Raw genomic sequence first — 20,781 nt, forward strand, 5'->3', positions numbered from 1 at the left:
TCAAATCTCTATTTCTTTGGACAGATGGCATTTTTAAGGAATTAGTTTTAGAAAATCTTTTTTTATTCCCATTTTCAAGCAGTGCAGCAAGAACCCTTTAGACCACCCATTGGAAGGCAAGTACAAAGACCGGCTTTGTCCCGCCACTACAGCTGCGGGCAGGAACGGTAGGCAGCAGAACACGAAGTGTTTCCACCACTGCGTGGCTGTAGCTACACGTGGAACGCTGTCAGGCCAGTTTTAGAACTCCCAGATGAAGCTGGAAAACTGGTCAATTATAGGATGTTCATTAAGATTCCATCGGTGTGTGTGAGCTCCTGCTCCCAAAAGGGCCACTAACCGATGAGCTTCTTGCACTGCCAAGAACGAGCCTCTCTCTCCTTCCAAACGCTTCATTCACTACAACAAACAGAAGACGCCATTAGAACAAGAGACACAAAAGATGGAAATACAGAAATTAGCGATAAGGTTCTCTACTTGAGGGTGGAAATCCCACCACTGCACCCCCAAGATAGGAGACTGAACCCTGGGGCGCTCCACAGAGCTACACCCATCGTCCTTTTTTTTTTTCTTCCATTTTCAGTACTAGGGATGGAACCCAGGGACATTCTACACCCCCAGCCCTATTTTTTTATTCTTTCTTTTGAAACAGGGTCTCACTGAATTGCAGAGGGCCTCACTAAGTAGCTGAGGCTGTCCTAGAACCACGATCCTCCTGTCTCAGCCTCCCTAATGCTGGGATTACAAGTGTGCGCCACCACGCCTGGCCAGTCCTTTTTATTTGAGACAGGCTCTCACTGAGTTTCCCAGTTTGGCCTCGAACTTGTGATTCTCTTACCTCAGCCCATGGAAAGCGGATTACAGGCGTGTGCCACTATTCCTAGATAAGCATACTTAAATATATCTTCATAACATTTCCTCGTCATGGTAGATGTGGTGGCACATGACTGTAGTTCCAGCTACTCAGAAGGATCACAAGTGTAAGGCTAGCCCGGGCAACTGGACAGCAGAGCACCCCCAGGGGCGTTCACCTCTGAGCTAAACCCCCAGCCCAATGTTTATTCCTTATTCTGAAACAGGGTCCACTAAGTTTCACAGGGCCTAAGTAGCTGAGGCTGGCTGCGAACCTGTAATCCTTCTGTCGCAGCCTTTTTTTTTTGGCAGTACTAGGGATGGAACCCAGGGGCATTTTACCTCTGAGCTACACCTCCAGCCCTATTTTTTATTCTTTATTTTGGAACAGGATCTCACTGAGTTGCAAAGGGCCTCACTAAGTAGCTGAGGCTGTCTGTGACCCTCGATCCTCCTGTCTCAGCCTCTCAAATGCTGGTCATTTTTTGTTTTGAAACAGGGTCTTGATTGCTCAGAGTCTCACTGAGATGTTGAGACTATCCTCAAATCTGCAATCCTCCTGTCTCAAGTCTCCTAAATACAGAGATCACAGGCATGAGCCACCATGTCCAGGTGAGCATGAATATTTCTTTCTTTCTTTTTTTTTTTTTTTTTTGCGGTTCTGGGGATTGGACCCAGAGGCATTCTACCTCTGAGCTACACCCCCAGATCTCACTGAGTTACAAAGGGCCTCACTAAGTGGGAGCTGAAGCTGTCTTTGAACCTCGATCCTCCTGTCTCAGCCTCCCAAATGGAGCATGAACATTTCTGAAGGAGACATACTACAAGATACATACCAGATCCACCTTTGCTGCCTACCTAACATACAGCAAACACTCTGGGTTATTCCTTATAGTTCTCTTTCAAAATGACTGCAAAACTAAAGATTCTTTACCTGAAGAGACAGTGCTTATATCCCAGACCCGAAGCCCTTCTTTCTGACCTCCAAAGGCATAAATAAATGGCAAATCAGGGCAACAGGAAGAACAGAAGAGAACACCCTAAGGAAAAAAGAACAAAAGTCAGTGATATTTTTTTTTGTAGGTCTGAAGATGGAACCCAGGGGCATTTGACCTCTGAGCTATACCCCCTACCCTATTTTTATTCTTTATTTTGAAAGAGGGCCTCATAAAGTAGTTGAGACTGTCCACGAATTACAATCCTCTGGTCTTAGCCTCCCGAATGCTGGGATTATAAGCGTGCGCCACCATGCCCGGCAAGTCAGTGATTTCTATCCTTCCAGAGCCTTAATGTCTAGGTCCCTACCCTTGATAAGAATTTAGTTTAAACTGCTACTCAAAGCAATGTTTTTACTTTTACATATACTAAAACACACACACATACTTTTCTTTTTGTTATACTAGGGATTAAACCCAAAGGCAAACTCCCAGTGAGTATATACTCCCAGCCCTCTTTTTTAGTCTTTATTTTTTGAAACAGAGTCTAAGGACTTCACTAAGTAGCTGAGGCTGGCTGTGAACCTGTGATCCTCTTGTCTTAGCCTCCCACATACTGGGATTACAAACGTGCGTCACCACACTTGGCTACTTTTATATTTTTATTGATGCATATTACATATACATTTTAGGAAATATAAATAAGAACTTATCTCTATGAGATAATGACTGTTCATGTTTTGAAATGTAATCTGCTAGATTTAAATATGGGCACTTAGAGACTTAAATATGAGCACTGGACAGTACTATAAAAATTGATTCCATAATCTGCCTTTTTGTCAGTTGAGTAAAACATGATTTCTAACAGCTGTGCAGTGTTCTATTATGTCTACAGTCTACTTAAATAACTCAGTGCCTGACATACAGAATGTGCCCAATGTTTGTTAAAGGAACCCAGTTATTTCAAAAGTTTTTGCTACTACACACATAGTAATCAACTTCAGTACAGTCAGAACTTGCCAAAGAGGCAGTGACAGATTAAGTGCACTGACCTCCATGATCTGGTGCCCTGGTTTTCTGGAATGGTTTTATTCTAATGGTATTAGAATAAAAAAAAATGCGGCCGGTTCACCACTTCACTCGCGTCCTCTGACCACACGGCCACTGACTTCTCTACAACTGACCCAAGTAAAAAACTCCCACATCATTTAACAGAGTCCCAAATTAGCTTCACCACTTCCATATTCTTAAATGCAGGTATTTCCAGAAAATAAGAAAAAGAAGCCAGACCCAGAATAAGCAGAGAACAAGGATGCCAGGGAGCTTCTCACCATTTTCATATCCCTGGAATGGACCAGGCTTGGCCTGTCCCCTAGTATGTCCCAGATCTTCACATATTTGTCTGCTGACGCAGTCACAAGGCAGCCCTTGATCTGACTGCTTAGATCGAGACCTAAAAAAAGGCAACAACTCATTCAGAGACTCTCAAACTGGAACACAGATTTACTTTGTCACAAGTTAATGGAAATGACTCTTCTTGCTCACCAGAAATTTCATCATTGTGTGCGTTAAGTGTAAAAACTGGCTTATCTGACCGTGCATCCAAATTATACACAAAGCCATCATCCGTGCTGGCCTGCAAGAAGATGAGAGACACCATGATACATGACAACGCAATTTAGCAATGGGTAAGCAGCACAAACCACTGAAATCAGCGACACAGGGGACTTACCTGTAGTGCTTATTAATGGGGATAAAAAGAACTTCCTTCTGGATGAGCAGGGTGCGCACTCACCCACCGACAGGTCCATGAGACCCTGGGGCATGAGCACGAGGCTGTGGTGGGCTGATGGAATGGGTCAGAGATGTGGAGGCCCATCACAGCAGTCACACCCAGAGCAGAGGGCACAACATGGGTGAGCTCAAGAGCAGCGGGCTGCTGAGCAGGCCACGCAGGGCACAGGCTGAGAAGGCCCACAGGAGTAGGGTTAGCGACGGGAACCAAGGGAAAGCTTCTAATGGAATTGGTGTTGTGAGAGCGAGCCGATCAGGTGAGATGTGAAAGGCAGAGCAGAGGGGTAGAGGGACTGTTACGCTCATAAGAGGGGAAAAGAAGAATGAGGAGACGCAGAGCCAAGGGTGGGAGGAGACACGAGCCTGGGTGCAGGCCAAGGGCGACAGTCAACATAGGGACAAACGCAACTCAAGAGTCCTGGAGGCTGGGCACAGGGCCGACAACTCAAAGGAGGTGACCATCACTTCCCACTTCTCTATGTACTTATGACTTTACTGTCTATGTTCATTTGTTAGCAAACAACCTCAGGAACTGTGTATGCCTGACTGTTGAGAGCAAAAGTACAACAGAACATTCAAATACAGCTAGAAGCTACTTCTGGTAACTTATTAAATGGAATCTGGGTCCAGGTAGGCAGGTCAGCTGGGAATTGCATGTACTAAGGGGGCAGAGTCAAGATTAAGTATTTTCAGATTATTACTTCATGAACCTTAGGAAAAAAATCTACATTTTTTTAAGACAGCTGTTGAGGCATTCTACCTCCACGCTGCATGCCCAGCCCTATTATTTTTGCCATACTGGGGATGGAACTCAGGGGCATTCTACCTCTGAGCTACACCACCAGCCCTATTTTTTATTCTTTATTTTGAAACAGGGTCTTACTGAGTTGCAAAGGGCCTCACTAAGTAGCTGAGGCTGTCCGTGAACTGCGATCCTCCTGTCTCAGCCTCCCAAATGCTGGGATTACAAGTATGCACCATCATACGCAGCTCCTTATTTTTTATTCTTTATTTTATTTATTTTTTACGGGTCTGGGGATGGAACCCAGGGGCATTTGACCTCCGAGCTACACCCCCTGCCCTATTTTTTATTCTTTATTTTGAAACCGGGTCTCACTGAGTTGCAGAGAGCCTAAGTAGCTGAGGCTGCCCCTGAACCGCAATCCTCCAGGTCTCAGCCTCCCAAATGCTGGATTATAAGTGTATGCTACCACGCCTGGCTTCTTTATTCTTTTTAAAACAGGATCTCAAGTTAAGTTGTAGAGGGTCTCACTAAGTTGCTGAGCCTGGCCATGAACCTGCAATCCTGTTTCAGCCTCCCAAGTACTGGGATTACAAATGTGCCTCAACAAGCCTGGTTTAAGATAGCTGTTTTTTTTTTCTTTTAACATCCTTTAAAAGGTTATTTTTTTTTTTTTGAGACAGGATCTCACTATATTGTCCAGGCTGGCCTCAAACTTATGATCCTCCTGTCTCAGCCTCTCGAATAGCAGGGATACTGGGCAGCACCACTAGCCCAGGCATGCCCCTTAACTTTTTCCTGTGTGTGGTACTAAGGACTGAACCCAGGGGCACTCTACCTCTCCTCGAAGCTACTCCCCCAGTCCTCATTTTGAAACAATGCTTCACTAGTTGCTGTGGTCTTCCAATTCTCTTGTTTTTTTTTCCAGCCTTAGGACCTGAACACTTCACAGTGTTAATATAGAAAAGGCTTTTCAGAGTCTCTGCAATGGAATTAGAGAAAATAAGTTGTCAGAAACCTAGAAAAACAACATGCACATTCTTACCAAGAAATGACAAGGTGAGAAGTGATTCCAAGTCACTCTCTCAATCTGCCCGCTGAACCGCCACATCCGGTTGCTTTCCTCTGGACTCCGGCAGTCATACAGAGCCACTGTCCTGGGAAGGTGGGAAAGAAGGGTGTGAGTCAGCTCTCCTCCAGGTTTACATCTGTGTTTTTGGTATGTGGCACTGGAGATGGAACCCAGGGGCATTCTACTTCTAAGCTATATCCTTAGACCTATTTTATTTTGAAACAGAGTCTCACTAACTGGCTGAGGGCCTCCTTAAGTTGCTGAGGCTGTTCATGAACCTGCAAATCCTCCTGTCTCAGCCTCCCAAGTGCTAGGATTACAGGCATGCACCACCACACTAATTTTTTACCTTTCTCTTCTTTCTTTCCTCCTTCCCACCCTTTCTTTTTATTTTTCTTTCACAACAAAAGACTATGTTGCCCAGGCTAGTCTCGAACTTGGGATCTACCTGCCTCAGCCTCCTGAGTTGCTAGGATTACAGGTGTGCACCACCTGAAATTTATTTTTAACAAAATGGTAACAGAACTCATCATGTCACGATTAAAGACCATTATTTAAGGTTTTCAAAGTAGAAAAAAATGAACTGATTTTCAGTGATCAGTGAATTCTGTCTGGCCAGGTCACATGGGGGCACTGGTGACTGATACTAACAGTGGCCTGGGCCTTCAGCAAGTCAAATCCTCCACTTACCAGATTAACTCTATTTCTAAAAACGCAGGATTATTTCTAAAGGTCAGAGCCACATCAGGTCTTAGCCATAGTTACTCTTCACAATCAGGTTACTATGCTGTGGGAATTGAGGGATAGTCTTTTGTACATCTTGTATGAATCATACCTAAAACACATAAACTTACCACTCTTCAAAAGGATAAAGAATCAAAATGAAGAGTGCAGACTAGTTTAATTCTACTCGCCATCTTTTCCACCCACAGCCCCAACCTGCACAAGGAGCAAGCATGAGGCCGGAGCCCCGCGGCTGCCTGCAGTGGCCTCCACGCTTCAGCTCTCCCTCAATCCATGCCTGCTGCCGTGAGATGCGGGGATTCTTCTCATAAAGGCAGAGTCCGTCTCTCCACCCCATGTGTTGGCAAAAAGAAGACAGAAGTGGACGAGTTCCACGCCTAGTTCTCCAGAGGCCCTGGTGTGCCTGCCTGTGCTCCAACCTTGCCATGAGAATATGTGCATCTAGCCTGCTGGTCTCAGCAGACAGAGGAGAGCCGGGTCTCTGCCCAGCCACCACTGCCAGTAAGAGCAGAGCTGCAGCTGACACTAGTTTAACCTCACACATGCATAAGAAATAAATGTTTATTATCTTAAGTAACTTAATTTGGGGATGATTTGTTTTATAGCAATGGATAAATTATATACCCTCTAAAAAGCAAGGAAGTTGCTACGTTCCATAATTAGGTAATATTTTTTGAATTAGTTCAAGAGAATAAAAACAGAACCAAACTAATGATTGAAGTGCTTTCTTACTTATCATATGATCCAGAAATGAGAGTCTGTGCTTCAAATGGATGAAACTGCAGAGTCTGGACCTAAAGGAAAGAAAGATAAATGAAGAGACCTGTTTGCCCTTAGCAACAGCAACTGATGATAAGAACCGACTTCATTATTTTTCCTTCTAAAGTTCAGAAACAAATGTACTGTGCATTCAAAAAGGCGAACCATACTCCCAAATAAAGGCTGACACTTAAAAGGTAATACAGTGTTCCCCAAACTGTGTTTGCTAGAATGCATATAGCCCTCAAATGTTAAAAGGCATTCAGAAAGAGAGGGCAGTATCTGGGCCACGTCCAAGGCCCTCAGTCCCACTGTGTACATTAGCAGAACAGAGTCTTGAGGAGCCCTGCAGGTACAGACAGATCTTATACATTCTGTACCATCAATGTGACTGACCCCTGTCCCTTTTAGAAGACTATAAACACAGAGTACTAGTGTTTCTGGTGATATTACCTTCCTATATCCATTTTTGCATCTCTAAGATGACATATGAAAGTACTAATTAAACCACAAGCAGCAATGTAGCTATGTGTCCCAGATCTTTAAAAGTCCCCTTTAGGCATTCCCTTGCCATACCTTGTCTGTGTGGACCGCAAGACTAGCCGCTGGCTTCCCCAGGGACATGTCCCAGAGGATGACAGTGCCGTCAGCTGACGCACTTGCCAGCACATTTCTAAGAAAGAAACACAAATTAGGCACTCTTAAAAATCAAGAGCATTAAATGTAACAAAAGGACTCCATTTACAGTAGCATCAAAAAGAATAACAAAAGGAACGCAAGACATATATACTGAAAACTACCAAAATACAGAGAGTAATGAATGACCAAATAAGTAAAAACTAAGCCAGTTATGAGAGGACAAATACTGTGTTTCCGTGAGAGTGCTGCGTGAGGATTCTGAGTGGTCAAACTCATAGGCAGAGAGTAGAAAGGAAGCTGCCGGGGCTGGGACAAAGGGTGACAGGGCCTTAGGGTTTCTAGGTTACTGAATTTCAGTTTGGGAAGATGAAAAAAAAAATCATCTAGTTCTGGAGCTAGATGGCGGTGACAGTTAAACAATAATGTGCATCCTCTGTTACTGAACTTAAAAATAAAGCGGCCAGAAGTGTTGGCACGTGCCTGTAATCCCAGTACTTGAGAGGCTGAAACAGGAGGATCACAGGTTCAAGCACACTCAACAACCTAGCAAGACCATTTCAAACCAAAATAAATAAATAAATAAATAAATAAATAAATAAATAAATAAATAAATAGGGCTGGGGGTGTAGTTTGGAGGCAGAATGCCCATGGGTTCAATACCCAGTACCAAAAAAAAAAAAAAAAAAGCGGAAATCATGTATATTTTACCATAATTTAACAAAAAGCTTGTATGGATGAGCTATGAAAAACGAAGCAAGCCAGTGTCCTGGGCAGCAGCAGTCTCACACACACGGCAGGGCAGCGCACAGCTTTTGCAGCTGTGGGCGAGGAGGGCGCTCGGTTGTCATGGTGGGGGCAGCACCAGGGCGAGGGGTTGGGGGCACAACACAGAGAGCAGAGCTGCCCAGCAGCTCACGATGCAGGAAGGAAGGCGGAAACACAGGAAGCAAAGGTAGTTGTGAGCTAAAGCCATGATGGCCAGACTTTTACAATCAATCACATGCCACTACTTATTTACCTGATGAGCTTATTCCATGAAAGGTCAAGGACGGCATCAGTATGCCCTTCTGCTTGGGAACTCTGTAATAATTGTTCTAATTACTTTTTGTATCAAAGTTCTCCTATCATAAAATCAACACATTAATTTGTAACATACTTTAAACTTTAAAATTATTATTGTTACTTTTTGTGGTACTAAGGATTGAAGCCAGGGGCACTCTACCTCTTACCTCTGAGCTACACTCCCAGCCCTATTTTAATTTTGAAACAGTCTTGCTAGGTTGCCGAGAGTCTCACTATCTGCTAAGAATGTCTTCAAATCTGCAATCCTGCTGTCTCAGTCTCCCAATTACTGAGATTACAGGTGTGCACCACCACTCCTGGCTAAGATTATTATTTTACTATAACTATTATGCTATAACTATAAACTATCTTACTATAACACAAACCTGCAATAAGTATTCTTTATAGGAAATAAACTGTAGCTCTCAATCTAGCTGTTAATTCTACAAACACTACACATCTTATCATTTAACTGCAGTACTGTCTACTTCTTTTCCCTGAATCTAACAATCTAATAAGTAATAGGACTACATGAATGTTTAGAATTCAACACACAAAAAGCTAAATGAAAATATTTTAAAACTTCAAAACTAGTATGTCAACACGAATAGAGACTATATATAAAGAAAGGTCACGTGTGAGAAAGAGCACAGCAACGGAGACTTAGTGCAATCAGAAATTAGATTTCCTGGATGGGGCTTTTCAAAGTAGAAATTCTAACAGTTCACACTGCCTGTCCTGTCCGCGTGCATATCTGATGGGAGTGTGTGCTCTTCTACCTCCCTAATAAACCTATCTTCATTTGTGTTCGGAGTTTAAATATTAACTTCTTTACCTTTTTTCCTTTCTTTTTCTTCTTTTTTGAAAGCTTATTTCCAAGTGTGAAGACTGGCTCTAAAGAATCCACTATATCAAGGTCCCACACCTCAATAACAGGGGTCATGTTTCCCACAGCAATGTAATTTCCTATAGGGAGAGAAAATGTGCTTATGATTTCAACCCCCCCAGACAAAACAAAAAACCCAGAAATAACTTCTAAGCACACACACACTGCACTGCAGATTAACTGACGACTTAGAGCGGTGCTTCTCAAACTTCTATCTGGAAGTGTTAAGACGCACATTCTATTTCACGTGGTCTTGTGTGGGCCCGTGTGTGCGCTCCTAAGCAGCTCCCAGGTGATGCCAATGCTGTGCTGCTGGTTTTAAGACTACAGTTTGAACAACAGGCTCAATCTCTTGGCTTCAGCATCTTTACTCATAAAAGCTTATGCCCACCACCCCCTTCCTTCTTCATGGGCTATTGTGAGGATGAGGATCAGGTCCGATCATGAACGTGCATTCTGCAAGCAAGACACATGCCAGTGTTATCACTACTTATCTCTATTAATAATATTAATTAAATAATAGTGTGCTGGACTGGCTAAAAATGATAACATCAGAACCTAATCATTTGTGATAAGCCTCTTCAATTTAGTTTTACTGGATTTAACCTGTTTTTAAATAGGCTATACCACTCAACTCTAGCAAGTAACATCAGACACATTCATGCCACTTGACACTGTGTTTTTATGGGGCCTTGACAGTTCTATAGTCCAAGGGGCTTTCAGGCCCTGTCCTTCAGCTACAGTGGAGCAGCTACCTACCTCCTCGCCTTTCCAAAGTCTGGAGATATACACACCCAAATACGTGCTGGTGTGCTAATAGCTACAAAACTACCCAACTTCAAAGAGTAACAGTAATGTCATGAAATATCAGCAATAATTATGAACACACTTATAAACAATACAGTTCTTTAGCTAGGAAAACACGGACTAGGCACCATAGAGCAACCTTAAGTTTTCCAGTTACCAGTAGAATCATCCGGACTAGGATCAAAATTCAGCCATTCCACACTGAGAGGATAAGCAGACAGGAGTATATCGTGATGTACATAGAAAGAGTCTTCTTCTTGATTATAAACTGTAAAGATGGGGAAGATACTTTATTCTATCAGAGTTAAGAGTCATCAGAAATTATATCCCACATCAAAAACATTCTTCCCTATTAGGATGAGACATACTGGATGACATTAAAAGGAGATTCCATGGTCACTACTGCCAGGCAAAAACTGGACATGTCTGTCATGTGGCATGTCCCTGGGCGGAACACACATACTGACAGACCCCTCCCACAGGCCTGCTAGGTAAATGTTTGTTTTCTGATTCATTCACTATAGACTTCTAAGGTGTCCCTCAGGAGTATTTTATCTTTTAAAGGTCGGGTTATAAGTCAGAAAAAACAAACAAAAGACTTACCTCCGAGCTACACCCCCAGCCCTAGTTTTTAATTTTTATTTAGAAATATGGTGTCACTAGGTTGATGAGAGTCTCACTACTTATTCAGATTATCCTCTAACCTGCAACCTTCCTATCTCAGCCTCCGAAGAACTGGGATTATAGGCGTGTGCCCTGGCTCATTTTCAAATTTTTGAAACAGGGTCTAAGTTGCTGAGGATGGCCTCAAACTTTTGTGCCTCCTGTCTCAGACTCCCAAGTTCTACGATTATAGGTGTGTGCTACCATGCCAGCTACAGATATCCTTTTATTAAAGATAAATAATAAAATAAGCTAAGGATATTTATTTTTGCGGTACTTGGGATTGAACCCAGGGACATTCTATCTCCAAGCTACACCCCCAGCCCTATTTTTATTCTTTACTTGAAACAGGTCTTATTACGTTGTGAAGGCCTCATGAAGTAACTAAGGTTGGCCATGAACCTCAAGGCTAGTATCTTAGCCTCCCAAGTACTAGGATTAAAAGCATGCACCACCATGCCTAGCTAGGATTAAAAAAAAAAAAAAAAAAAAATCCTCTGCTTCTGGGATAGATGCTGGAATTAGCAAGTTCCATGAAAAATTCGATCACATCAGTCTACAATAAGAATGCATATTCAAAATAATTAGCCTGTGGTTCCCCCCAAATCTCAACCAGTTCAATGTACACAACTTATATCTTAAATAAATTGGTGATATTTTAAAATACAATCTTCTTTTAGCCAGGTCAACAACTGGATCAGGTTTAGAATATAATTTTGCAATTATTATAAACAAATAATGCTGGATAAAGAGACTCCTTCCAAACCCAAGCCATACAGTACATCTATATGACCTGACTTAGGAGCGCAGGGAAACAGGATGCTTCAACTTCCTTCTCAATCCCTCTCAGCCCCACAGAGCACAAAGGAATGACTACAATGGTCTCAGATGAGACGTAAAGTATAAAAATGACAAAAACTATAATGTGGCTTCGAATGTTTGAAATTAGAATTGGTCTTAAAAAATTAACCAACATGGTTTTCATTTGAAAAGTGTGAAGTTCAAAGACATCAAGAGTTAGAATAACTTCACATTATGGTGCCTGCTACTGGAAGCCTTTTTATCTTTTTATTTATTTATTTTTTGTGTGTGGTGCTGGTGATTGAACCCAGAGGCATTTTACCTCTGAGCTACAACTCCAGCTCTACTGGAAGCCTTTTAAAAGAAAGCTTCAGAACCAGGTGCAGTGGCACATGCTTGTAATCCCAGCATTTGGGAGGCTGTTATAGGAGGATCCAGGTTCGTGGAACTTAGTGAGGATCTCTACAATTGAGACCGTTACAAAATAAAGAATAAAAAATAGGGCTGGAGGTAGAGCTAGAAGGTAGAATGCTTCTGGGTCTCAACCCCAGTACAGCCGAAAAAAAAAAAAAAAAAAGCTTTATAAATATAATGAAGCATGGAATAAAATGAACTGAGTGTACAGGCTTTCTGCAGGTACCATGAAGATTCTCAAGTTATAGAAATCCAAGCCAAGGATTGGAATCAGGGCCGGATAAGCAGTGTGGTGCTCAAATGCTTGCCTATCATGCCCGAGGCCCTGCCTTGTTCTAATAAAACTTCTCACTGCCTATTCCTGCAGAATTCATCTCTGGCTATCGTACAAACACTTCATGAACTGGAAAAGGTGACCAAGATGTTTTGGTTTCAAAAGAGAACTATATGGGATATATCTGAATTAATTCTGTGAAAAAAGTAGGATAAGCCGGGCATGGTGGCACACGCCTGTAATCCAGCACTTGGGAGGCTGAGCAGGGAGGATGGCCAGCCTTAGTGTGAGGCTCTCTTTCAAAATAAAATTTGACTGGGGTTTAGGTCAGGGGTAGAATGTCCTTAGGTTCAAACTCAGCCGCCACCCCCCCCCCAAGCAAAATAAAAATCTGTTCATCCAACATACTCTACTTTACTGAGGAGGGTCCTGGGGACTGCACCCAGGGGTATTTCCCATACTTTTATTGGTGTGTTACAGTCTCACATCATAATGTAGCTCAGTGATAGTGACACATGTACCCAATACTTAGTGGGCTTTCCCAGCTCCCTCCCCAACCCAGGAGCTTTCTACCTCCAAACTATACCCAGCTCTATTTTATTTTTTATTTTGAAACAGGGTCTTGCTAGGTTGGTGACAGTCTCACTACTTGCTGAGGCTGTCCTTGACCCTGTGTTCCTCCTGTTTCAGCCTCCTAAGTACTGGATTACATGTGTGCAGAACCACACGTGGCTCCAGCAGAGTCTTAATCACATAAAAGTACTCATGGAGAGAAAAAAAACAGTAGCAAGTTATGGCCTTAGGGCAATGATATTAAAACTTTTGGGGGTATTTTTATATACAGTTTTACTTCCAGGCTTCTATAATGGGAAAGGAAAAAAAGTGGAAAACCCAGCAAATATGTTTAAATAAAAAATTAAAAACCCTACTAAAAATTTCCTTAGGACTTATTTCCATTAAAAAAAAAAAAAAAAAAGTGCAGGGTTCAGGTACCAAAGTGATCTCTCATATTACACAGGCCCAGAACAAGAACCAGGAAATGACAGGCTATGTAAACCTAACTATGTAATTAATTTGAATGAGGTACAGCAGGATCTAGCATCCAGCACCTAAAACTGTAACAGGAGCCCAAATCTTTTATTAAGGGACTAAATTTGACTTACCATGCACCTCTAAATTGCACTGTTCCGGTTCAGCTCTGCCACAAACTATGAGATTGTCACTGGGCTTAATCAAGAAATCGTCACGTTCATACTGTTCCTGAGTGGGCAGGAGAAATAGTCATTGGCTACCGGCGGAGATCCAGTAAGGTTTCTCAGACACTTAGCAGCATAATTAGAAACCTGATGTGAATATTTACCGTATCTTTCAGAGTAACATAAGGATCTTGATCGTTACTCCCATAGACTGTAAGACCCAGGAGAGATTCACCAAGAGTCTCAGCATCTAAAAGAATTTATTAAAATATAAAATGGTTATTGTGGCAAAAATGGGTTTTCCTAAGATAGCAGTTTTTGGACCTAAATCCAATAATCTAGTTTATAATAAAGCATGCAGCATTCACCTACTGCAGGAATTTAAAAGCCATTTATACTTAACCTTTGCAATGCATTTGGTAGTCTTGGACTTCACAAGCTTCCAATGGAAGAATTAAAGAATCAAACACACTAAGTTGGCTGTCCATCTTCTGTCTGTCTTACTCACTCACACATCAACCTCACTGGGTCTTCTTCCAGTCTGTCTCTTCTCATCACACACTTTAGGTGAAGCACCACATTGCTCCACTGAAGTCAGCTTTCCTCTGCTAAGCCAAGTCCTTCCCCACTCGGTTATCTACAGCACCACACACGCTCATGAGGCGCCACACCAAGCCCGCTAGTGTCCACTTGCACTGTCTGCTCAAGTCCATGTCCACCCAGAACCGACTGATCTTCCTGTGCCCAACAAAGGCCACGTCTTCACAGCCTAATTCAAGTACTTCAACAGCACTGGCTGCTCGTCTGGTACCTGAGTGCTCATGATCAACACACGCCCCTGATTTTTAAAAAATGCCAAATTACATTTTTTGGTTGCCTGATTATAATAGCTCTAAGATTTTTTAATGTCTTATTTTAGGTATACTTTATCATCCCAAATAAATCTAGGATAAGGTTAGATATTTAATAAAATTGGTAGAATTTACATTGGGTCGATTTTTGCACAAATCCAGGCTTGTAGGAAAACAAATCCCATCTCTGGCCCTCAACAGCATCACCTAAGCTTTGTCCACAGTATTAGGTTTCCTTCCCACCCAGCTGGAGGGGAAGCCACACGGAGGAAGGTGAGACTTTATGGGAAAGAGGATCAAAACTAAAAAGGAACCAAAGTGTCGAAATCAAGAGAAGACACACTGAACCAAATAGTGCCCTTTTGGGTACTTTATGTACTGTCTGCACCATGAAGAGCAGCACCTTCTGTTCGTCATCAACTTGCGATCCCCAGGTCTCTTCTCTTGCCACCAGAGGACACTGCTTTGCTACAGATCATGTTCACACTGAGCCAGTTTTCCACGTGTCAGGTCACCCATGTTTTTCTAATTTTTAACTTGAGAGTTCATGATTCTGTCACGGTCCCACCAGGTTCCAGAGATGCACAGAAATTGGGATTTATAAATTCAATAAACTGCTTAACCTGTCCAGTGTGAGTCAAACCTAAATGCTTATTTCTCAAACATGGAGACCTAGGGTTGGTGCCACCTGGGGTAGCGCATCAGAAGGCCCAAGGCAAGGGTATCCAGCTTTTATCAGACCCTTTTACACGTACCTTTATACTTTCCTTCCCCAAAAGAGCAACATGGTTCTGTTTTCTCAGTGCACTTCATTTTCCCCAAGACTGTCTGAAATGTCTACTCCTCCTTAGCCTGCTGTTCTATCTCCTTTTTCTCTTCCCACCTGATGCTCTCTTTTTCTAATTATCTCCAGCAATCGTGTCTCACATATTCTGAAAAAAGTGAATGCAGTTGAGGAAAACGTACGAAGACAGAAGTTCAAGTACATTATACCTGCATATAAGGACAACTCACAAGTAGGTTAGTGATTATTATATCTGATATGGGGTACAGAAGCTCAAGAGTAAAGCTGTGGGACACCACAAGCACGACCTGGTGCACTGAGCCTGTTAGATTACAAGCAGAAGTGGGTGGCTCCTCACCTGGGTCGCCATCCTCATCATATTTATCTAAGTCGTACTCGGCCAGCTCGTCGTCTTCTAGCGTGCGGTCATCCTCCGGGTCCCCGTCCTCCAGGGGCTCCCTTGGCCGCGCCTGGGTGCGGGCGCTCTGCATGCCGCTTTCTGAAGGGCTGCCTGTCTCCTCCTCCTCACTGCCGCCTTCTTCTCTATGAGAACAAAAAGAAAAAAGCAACCATTCAATGGCAAGACCACCAAGTCATAATTTAAGATAAACATTTTAAGCTAGGCGTGGCGGCGCATGCTTGTAATCTCAGGACTTGGGAGGCTCTCTGCAATCTAGTGAGAGCCTGTTTCAATATAACAATAAAAAGAGCTGGGGGTGTAGCTCAGAGATAGAATACCTGTATTGAATCCTCAGTGCCACTAAAAAAAGAAAAAAAGATACATATTTTATCTGGATTTGATTTCAGACATCAACATTCCCAAACTTACTGTAGTTTTTCCTTTGCTTCAGCAATGAGACGTTTTACTTCATCTTTACTTAGTTCTACCTATAAGAGAGAGAAAACATTTCATTGCAACATTTAAGGAAATCTTCAGAAGTCTGAGTTGAAAAGAAGTTTACAAGCTGGGTATGGTGGAGCATGCTTGTAATCAGGAGGCTGAAACCAGAGGATCACAGTTCATGGACAACCTCAACTACTTAATGAGGCCCTCTGCAACTTAGTGAGACCCTGTTTCAAAATAAAGAATAAAAAATAGGGCTGGGAGTGTAGCTCAGAGGTAGAATGCCCCTGGGTTCCATCCCAAGACCCACAAAAAAAAAAAAAAAAAAAAAAGAGGTTTACAAACAAGTGTAAAACATAACATCGAGACACTCATCAAAGTGAAAATTTAACAGGCCAAACTCTTTCACTTGAACGTAAATGAGTTTTTGCAGGTCCTTACAATTAACTTCCCATCTAAAACTGTTCCTACTTGGGCATCCTTTATCCTAACAGTAAAAAACTGAGGTGACTCTCTTCAAAACTGGCCTTCCCTCACCTAAGCGATGCTTCAGTTCTTCAAAATAAGCCTCACACCATTAAACTGTAAGCTCCTTGAAGACAGATGCCATTGTAGACCTAAGCAGAGTTCAGCTTGGCCCCAGTGGTGATACTGAATGACTGAGGATGAACTAGTCAATCACCCAGTTCCTACTAAAAGCCTCTAGTAATATGGAAGTCCTTAGCCGGGCATGGTGGCACACACTTGTAATCCCAGCATTCGGGAGGCTGAGACTGGAGGATCACGGTTGGCGGACAGCCTCAGCTACTTAGTGAGGCTCTCTGCAACTTAGTGAGACCCTGTTTCCAAATAAAGAATAAAAAATAGGGCAGGGGGTGTAGCTCGGAGGTCAAATGCTCCTGGATTCCATCCCCAGACCCTACAATAAATAAATAAATAAATAAATAAATAAATAAATAAATAAATAAGGATGTCCTCTTGCAAGTGGCATTCCATTGTGGGACTTCCGAAATGAAAGATTACTTAAGTTTAGTTAAAAGAAATTTATTTATCCAATTTCTCTTAAGAGTCTTTGAGTTTTTTTTGGTGTGTGTGGTGGTACTGGGGGTGGAACCCAGAAGCTTTCTACCTCCGGGCTATAGTCCCAAATCTATTTTATATTTTATTTGGAAACAGGGTCTCACTTAGTTGCTGAGAGACTGTGCAATCCTCCTGTCTCAGCCTACTAAGTGGAGTCTTTGGAGTTTTCCTTTTGGAGATTTCACAGAATAAACTCAATCATTTCTTCCTATAAACTTTTCAAGCAGTGATTCCCAAACCTGTCTTCATATGGAACACACCTGGAGGAACCTTTAAAATTTTCAGGCTAGCTGGGTGTAGTGGCACACACCTATAATCCCAGGACTTGGGTGGCTGAGACAGAAGGATTGCAGGTTTAAAGACAGCCTCAGCAATCCAGCAGAGCCCTCAGCAACTTAGTGAGACTCTGTATCTAAAAAAAAAAAAAAAAAAAAAAAGAAAAGAAAAGAAAAGAAAATAGGGCTGGGAGATAAGCTCAGAGGTAGAATGCACCTGGATTCAATCCCTAGTACTAACACACACACACACACACACCAGGCCACACTCTAACCTAGTTAAATCTCAATACCTGAAAGTGGGGCACAAGCTGCAGTAGTTTTTGAAGCTCCCCAAGTATATCCAATGTGTAGGCTCATTTGAAAATCATTATCTTCAAGTATTTAACGGGCTGTATATCTTTTTTTTTTTAATGAAAACTGTTTCCTCATTCCACCGATTTAACTACAAGATACTTTTCTGCCCCTCTTCTATTAAGCAAGTATTGAGTACCTGCCATAAGCCAAACACCAAAGAAACCGTGGAAAAAGCAGCCAGTGCTCTGCCGAAATTTACTTCTGCAGAGGCGATTCCAACTCCTCACTCATGTCCAACCACTCACGTCCTTACCATTCAAACCACCCCTTCACTTACAATGGTAGTCCCACTGTCATGCTACGTGTGCACATGTTAACTTCATACAGGCAGGGGCTTTTCCCGTTTTGTTCATGTCTACCCCAGGACCTGAACAATGTCTGACCTGTAGGAAGCATTAGTATCTGAGGAACAACCTCTGCTACAGACTCAGCCTCCAGTCCTTCAGGTTCTTTCACAACGTGTCACGTTCACTTCTCATCCCCGCGGCCCCATCAACCTCTCACTTGAAATTACTGTAGGAGATTCCTAATTTCCACACCCGGCTTCACGACACGGCAGCCTTCACAGCAGTTTCTCTACGCTTTCATCCTCGAACACCAAGCACGGGAGTGGAAACAGGAGGGGAAACGGGAGCTTTCACACAGACGCTCTCTTCCCAGTTACACTTGAAAAAGAACTGGGGTGGGAGTGAAGCTGTGGCGCTGTCAAGAAGCGTTCTATAAGCCGGGCGTGGCGAGGCCCGCCTGTATTCCCAGTACTTGGGAGGCTGAGACAGGAAGATCACAGGTTCGAGGCCAGCCTCAGCAGGTCGTGAGACTCTCATCAACCTGGTGAGACCCTGTTTTAAAAGAAAATCACATAAAATCAAATCGGACTGGGGATGTAGCTCAGAGGTAGAAAGCCCCTGGGTTCAATAGCAGCACACACACACACAAAAAAAAAAAAAAAGGGAAGAAGATGCATTTTTGTAGCGTTTCTTAACGGAAGGCGCGCCCCGCCCACTTCCAGCCCGGAGGTCCACGTGCGTGAACCTGGGGGTGGCGCTGGGCTTGGGGGGCCCGGCCCCTGAGACGCAGACCCTCGGCGCCTGAGCTCGTACACAGGCCGGTGGCAGCAGCCTGACCCGGCTACGAGTGCGGGTGCCATGGCGGGGCCGGGCGGCGCGCCGGGACCAGGCCGCGGCCCCCATCTCCGAGCGACCACGCCTCACCTTGTCCGGCGTCTCTTTGGCCACGCCGCAGCGGACCCAAGCCACGCACGTCACCTGGCGGCTGCGGTTCATGGTGCTCAGCTCAAGGGCGCCTCGGGAGTGAAAGCCGGACCTCGGCCGCCGCCGCAAGGAGGCCGGAGCTCGCCGCTTCCGCCAGTCCGCAGAGCGCACGCGCGGCCGCTCCCGCAGCGCCGGCTTTAACGTCACTTATGGGCGTGGTCACCCCGCAGCGCCGGCGCCGGCTTTAACGTCACTTATGGGCGTGGTCACCCCGCAGCGCCGGCGCCGGCTTTAACGTCACTCGTGGGCGCCGCCGAGGGAAGGGGGCGGGGCAAGGGCTGAGGCGGAAGCGGCGGGGCTAGGAATTTTTTCCTGACTTGGGCTGTTCCTTTCTTGTAGCACTGAAAGGGTTTTCAGTAGTGTGCCCGTTGTGATAGAGTGTGCAGGCTTTGTGGAGGCAAAGAAAATATTTAGAACTGTGGGGATCAGTCAGAGGCAAAATTTCCCAGTCTTTGCGTATTTGGCTTGCAGTTCTTATAGTCTTCAAGGTGACAAAAGGCAGACAGGTGTTTAAACTATTTCGATGTTTTCTCCCCGGTGCTGGGTTTATCAAGCCAGGGCCTCGCGCATGCTAGGCAAGCACTCCAGCACTGAGCCACACTTTTAGCCCTTCATTACAATCTTCAACGTTGCTTTACTTCCCTTAAAACATTTATTACCTATTCTAAGTGTAAGGTAGTGATTATGGCACTGAGAATCATAATGTGCTTGTTAGATTGGAGTCACCATTTTAAATGCCTTATATTAAAATGGTTGTTTCAATGCATGAAAATTTTTATCCTTTCATAATACTTTATTATCATAAAATATTTAAAATTGCCCTCTTATGTTGATTTTAACAGTTTGGTGGCAGTAAGCACCACATCAGTAAATTTTGAGGTCATTTTTGAGAAGCTGTGCTATATTTAGGAAACGAAACGGCTTGTGTTTGAGGACTTGACTCCGAGCTATCCTTTCATAAGCTACCTGCTGCTTCCGGTCTCCTTTGCTGCCACACCCTGCTTGGTGCCTGGTGGGCACTTGAAAAGTATCTGTTAAACAAATGAGTAAATTAAAGAACAGAAGGTGGGTTAGGACTGTAGTTGTTTTAGGTTCTGCTACTCTAGCCCAAGTTTATTAATTTCCTTTAAAAATCCACCTGCAACTGGCATTTTTTCTTACAACAAGAATTATAGAGATGGAGCTTAATAGCTCTGGTTTTAAGGTTTATTCATGGGAAATATTGAGCTTATTTATTTCTGAAAAGTATTCTTGCCAGAGGCCAGGAAAAAAAAAGTACTTGGTGGCACAGTGTCAATCCCTAGAGTCCAAGATTAAACCCAAACCAAGTCCTCCCCCACCCTGCCCTGGTACTGGGAATGGAACTCAGGGGCATTCTACATCTGAGCTACACCCCTCAGCCCCCCCCCCCTTTTTGGTGGTACTTGGGGTGGAACCCAGGGGCTTTCTACTTCCGGGCTATACTCCCAAACCTATTTTATACTTTATTTGGAAACAGGGCCTCACTAAGTAGCTGAGGCTGGCTTCGAACCTGTGCGATCCTCCTGTCTCAGCCTCCCAAGCTCAGGTATTATGAGCATGCGCCACCATGCCTGGCTCCCAGCCCTATTTTTTATTCTTTATTTTGAAACAGGGCCTCACTAAGTTGCACAGCGCTTCACTAAGTAGCTGAGGCTGTC

General features: G+C 43.6%; 1 protein-coding gene across 1 annotated transcript; it reads right to left on the reverse strand.

Annotated features, from left to right (window-relative positions):
- Positions 1–289: 289 nt before the first annotated feature.
- Positions 290–19,114, reverse strand: PWP1 (PWP1 homolog, endonuclein; the record flags this gene model as incomplete). The annotated part of the gene is made up of 15 exons (XM_080706131.1): positions 290–399; positions 1,787–1,892; positions 3,119–3,240; positions 3,333–3,423; positions 5,369–5,480; positions 6,872–6,933; positions 7,475–7,571; positions 8,556–8,617; positions 9,435–9,565; positions 10,450–10,560; positions 13,608–13,704; positions 13,805–13,890; positions 15,634–15,818; positions 16,105–16,163; positions 19,043–19,114. The coding sequence occupies 15 exons, from the start codon at positions 19,112–19,114 to the stop codon at positions 290–292; spliced, it is 1,503 nt and encodes a 500-aa protein (XP_080562257.1).
- Positions 19,115–20,781: the final 1,667 nt, after the last annotated feature.

Source organism: Muscardinus avellanarius, assembly GCF_963383645.1.
Source record: "Muscardinus avellanarius genome assembly, chromosome: 11".
In the NCBI taxonomy this organism is placed as follows: Eukaryota; Metazoa; Chordata; class Mammalia; order Rodentia; family Gliridae; genus Muscardinus; species Muscardinus avellanarius.